General features: G+C 38.9%; 1 protein-coding gene across 1 annotated transcript in view; it reads left to right on the top strand.

Annotated features, from left to right (window-relative positions):
* The window catches only part of LOC107102611 (nuclear factor 7, ovary-like), a 15,142-nt gene extending 11,185 nt beyond the window's left edge, over positions 1 to 3,957 (top strand). Inside the window, exon 2 of the mRNA XM_015401988.1 lies at positions 2,631 to 3,957. Coding sequence (XP_015257474.1) covers positions 2,631 to 3,381 — 751 coding nt within the window. The 3' untranslated portion in view covers positions 3,382 to 3,957. The remainder of the gene's footprint in view (positions 1 to 2,630) is intronic.
* The last annotated feature ends 936 nt before the right edge of the window (positions 3,958 to 4,893 follow it).

The following is a 4,893-nucleotide window of genomic DNA, read 5'->3' as shown; positions in this document are numbered from 1 at the left end:
CACGCAGACTCCGGTGAACCAGAATCCAGGCCCCAAACCTGAACCAGTATATTCAGTGTGCTTGTGCATAAACTGTTTAACTTTCATCCCTGTGTCCGTCAGTGGTGTTCTGCATTCTTGGGTCGCTTTTAGTGAACCCATCATGACAGACTTATGTCTTTTGCTTTTATCTTCTGGGTTGTTGTATATGATTACATGTATGTAATTTACTTGTGTTTATTCTAATTGGACCAATAAAGAGAGTCCATGGTATTTACACTTTGGGTTTCGCTAGGCTTGGATTTATGTTATTCTGTTTTTGATTTTTTTTAATTATATCTTTTTTTTTTTTTTTATAACTTCTTTGTTTTACTATTCCTGTTTGGCGGTTTTTCAGTTTTCACAGTTCAGCATTCCTTACTCTTTGCTCTAGTTTTATTTTGATCTGCATTGTTTATCTTTAGGTTATGTTTTCCAGTTACTCTCCATTGCTCCCTAGTGTCACCTTCCTTCCCATTGGTTCTCTTCTACTTCTTTCTCTGCACACCTTTTCCCCACTCAGATCATTAAAACTATCTTTGTCATGTTCTTCTCCACCTCAGTGTATATAATGTATACCCCTCCTCTGCAGTTTGTATTTGCTGGATTGTGTTTCTTTATTTTATGTCCTCATTAGTTCCTGTCAGTTAACTCCTGTGTACTCTGTCCTTGTTCCTCACCTGATTACTTTCTGGATTTATACTACTGCTGCCTTTATCATTAAATCTACAAGAAACCATCTCTGCGTCCGCCCCTGCATTTTGGGTCTAACGACAGACTTCTCCTGACAGCCTCCGTAGAATATTTGGAGTGAAGACATCAGTAATTCAAAAGTTTAGTTGCTCTAGTTGTATCCCCTAGATCAGTGATTCCCAACTGGAGTACTCTTGCACCCTTAGTGGTCTGCGAGTGCATTGCAAGGGGGACATGAAAATATTTTATTTATTAGGGAGTAAAGTAAAATGGGGCTGGGATCTGTTTTATTTGTGAGGAGGCAATTCAAAAATGAAACAAGCTTTAATCAACCAAAAAGTAAAGTTTTTCATGTTTGTTTGTGTTCACCTTAGCTTTAACACGCATCAAAACCAAGCAGAGGAACAGACTGGATGTAGAGAACAGCCTGGCATCAGCTGTTTTTCACTTCGAGCTATAGGGGCTCCTCAAAGCACCTCAGGTGTCTTGATGAAAACGGAGTAAAACTAATGAAGGCAGTCTGACCCGTTTTTTTTATTTTTTTATTTACGGTTTCCACAGCATCAAGGTGAACTTCTTACTCACATATTACCCACAGGAAAAAGGTAACGGGCTGGAATCATATAAAAATATTTTTTTAAAGGGTTGACTTGATGATCCAATGGTTTGTCAGAATAAAACAAAAAAATCAAACCCTATAAAAATGGTGGCAAACAGACAAAAAAAATACCTTTAATATGATGTAAAAGTATATAATTTCTGGCATCTAATGTACGTAAGTGCAAAGTATCACATAGTAACCAATACAGTAAAACATTTTAAAGCTGTCCCATTGGTTTATGATTAATTAATTATTTACTAAATTACAGAAACTTTCTTTAATGTTAAAAGCAACTTTTTTTCCCTTAATTAGGATTTAGCTTTACAAATAATGCTGTACGAAAAATAGTTTTCTTCTGTCATGATGTTTTTAACCTACCTCATGAAACTGCTGAACTACGAGAGAAGAATTCACTCACAGTGAGTGAAAACATCTCTCTAAAAGGAAACTGAAAGTAACTTCTTTTGGCTCTGTTGAACCGGAAACATAACTAGAGCGTCACGTGACAAGAAACTTTCCCCTGTGTTTCTGAAAGCCCTCTCTGGAAAATGGCAGAAAGCACGGCAGTCCTTAAACATTTCCTGAGCTGCTACGTTTGTTCAGAGACTTTCAGAGATCCTGTTTCTCTGAGCTGCAACCACAGCTTCTGTTCAAGCTGCCTGAAGGAATTCTGGGAACAGGCTGGAAACAAAAACTGTCCCATCTGTAAAAGAAGATCTTCCAAGGAATTCATAGATGTAAATTTTTCCCTGAAGGAAGTGACTGACTCATTTGCAGGAAGACAAAAATCTGGATCATCGAAAAAAGGTGAGGAGCAGTTGATGGTGGTCGGCAGTAAACAACAAGAACACCCTAAACTATTCTGTGAAGACAATCAGAGCGAAAAGGGGAAAAGCACGAGCAGAGAAAAACAAGCTAAGATAGGGTCCTGCAGTAAACACCAAGACGTTCCTCACTTGTTCTGTAAAGACGATCAGAGAGCAGTTTGTCCTGTCTGTGAGTTTTCTCTTCACCAGAATCACAAAGTGGTTCCTCTAGAACAAGCAGTCAGTGATCTGAAGGAGCAGCTGAAATCTGACTTAAAGCCTCTGCAGGAAAAGAAGGACAAATGCAAACAAGTGAAGAAAACATATGATGATATGCTTCAACACTCCAAGGAGCAGCTGTTTTCCACAGAGACACAGATCAGAGCAGAGTTCACAAAGCTCCACCAGTTCCTGAAAGAGGAAGAGGAGTCCAGACTGGCAGCTCTGAGGGAGGAAGAGGAGCAAAAGAGGAAAACTATCAGCATAGAGAAGAAGAGGATTCAGGAGCAGATCTCCTCTCTGTCAGACAGTATCTCTGCTGTTGAAGAAGACCTGCAGAAAGACCAGGTGTTTTTCCTCAGCAGTTATAAAGCCACTCAGAGCAGAGCCAGAGCCCAGAGCTCACTGTCAGATCCACAGCTGCTCTCAGGAGCTCTGATAGATGTGGCCAAACATCTGGGCAATCTGTCCTTCAGAGTCTGGGAGAAGATGAAGGAGAAGGTCCAGTTCTATCCTGTCATTCTGGACCCAAACACTGCATACCCTGGGCTTCATTTGTCCGTGGATCTTACCACTGTGAGACGTGGAGAAACAAAGCAGCAGCTTCCTGATAATCCAGAGAGAAACACCAACACTGGAACCGTGTTTGGTTCTGAGGGCTTTAGCTCAGGGAGGCACAGCTGGGAGGTGGAGGTGGGAGACCATCCTGACTGGACTCTGGGTGTAGTTAAAGAGTCAGCTGAGAGGAAGGGTGCAAGATGTGCTTCACCAAAACATGGGATCTGGAGTTTATGGCACGGTCATGGAATATATACGGATACTTTAGGAACGGTTATCTCAGTGAAGAAGAGTGTTCACAGGATCAAAGTCCAGCTGGACTATGACAGAGGGGAGGTGTCCTTCTATGACTCTGAAGACATGACTCACATCTACACTCACAGAGACACTTTCACTGAGAAGCTCTTCCCATATTTTGGTATTAGACGATCTGGTAGTGCTAAAACATCTGATGTCAAAATATTTTATAGAAACATTGCTCTTTAAGGTTTGGGGACTTTCATTGCCATGTGTGAGATCAGTTCTACTTCACCTAATATTGCCTCTACAGTAATTTTTGCAGTTTTGCATGTTTTATAATTCATTCTTGGCTAACAAAGGGATATATTGTGTTTCTTCTATTCAAATTAAAAGAAACAATAATGGAATTAATGAATAATATACTTGGCATATTTTGTGTCTGTTTAAATCTATGTTGGTCCATTAATGCCTAATTAGGAAATACGGCTACATCAAGCAGGGCATATGTAATCAAGCTTAATAGATGTCTGAAGTTTTTTTTTTTCAAAAGGCCATGAGGTCTATCACAAATTCATGAATTCAATTCAACAACAACAGATCTGCAAATGCCTGAAAAATAAACATTTCTTTACAACTTCTCTTACCTGAAAAATTTCTAATTTAAGGAGTAAATTGTAATTTTCTACTATTAACCTGAAAATAAGGAATGTAAGCCAATATAGTAACATCTTTTTTGTCTTAGCATTTAGCATCTCTGTGGTGCAGTGGTTTAAGTCTTTGTTGTATATTTGGGATTGAATACCGAGTATTTAATGAATGTTATCTGGCATTAAAAACTTAAAACAACGAGTATGTTTAATCATTTTTGTTACAACTTTGTTATTCCTAGAATTCACACCATCAGAGCATTTTGAGCTTAACTTAAAAAAAATGGAGGCCTATTGTAGAATGGATCCAGGATTGGAAGCCAAAAGATTTTTTCAAATAATGTAATTCATCTAATAAATGTATGTATTTAACAGGTTTAACCATAACTTACTCTTATCTAATTGGTGGGATTTCCTGTGAACAAAATCCCCTTGATATGCTCAGGAGACCACATACTCATAATGAGCAAACTCATTATGAGCATGTGATCCAATGCACTTGTTCCAAAGTTTTGCTTGTGATGTGAATCCTAATTCATGCTACCTATTTGAAATATTGTAGAATCCCTCCTTGATATAGATCATTCTTTTGTTGATCTGAAGGTAATGAAGATGTGCATAGATCATTTTAATGCAAAATGCACTCTTGTGAAGGTTTAGGAAATACTGTCTTTGATAAGATTATCAGCATCTCCAACAGAATACAGGAACACCCACTAGTAGAAAATCTGAGCCCAACTCAGATGATCTGGTAAAAGAATGCCTCTGTTTGGTGCAGTGCTGTATTTTGGGACCCGGCAGTCTGCAAAGCTCACTGATCTCTATTTATTCCCTGGATTGCCCAATTGCCCGTTGGTAGTAAGGGGTTGAAGTGAAGCCACCAGCCGCCATATTAGTACTCCCTTGTTAGACCCGTCGCAATGTAAATAACGTGCGCTACAGCATCGAAACAACAAGATGTTCTTATTTTCAGGGGGACTCAAGACTTTTAAAATTAAGAGAAACTCATAATTTTGCCACACACACTTGCTGTTTCATAGCATAAAGTAGATTACTGTAACTTACCGTAAATTCTCTAATATAGGCCCCGGCCTTTTTTTCACTCAAGTGC

The sequence above is a fragment of the Cyprinodon variegatus genome, unplaced genomic scaffold, assembly GCF_000732505.1.
Source record: "Cyprinodon variegatus isolate N-32 unplaced genomic scaffold, C_variegatus-1.0 Scaffold1282, whole genome shotgun sequence".
NCBI lineage: Eukaryota > Metazoa > Chordata > Actinopteri > Cyprinodontiformes > Cyprinodontidae > Cyprinodon > Cyprinodon variegatus.
Note: the sequence above shows the minus strand (reverse complement) of the source record. Positions and strands in the feature narration are given on the sequence as shown.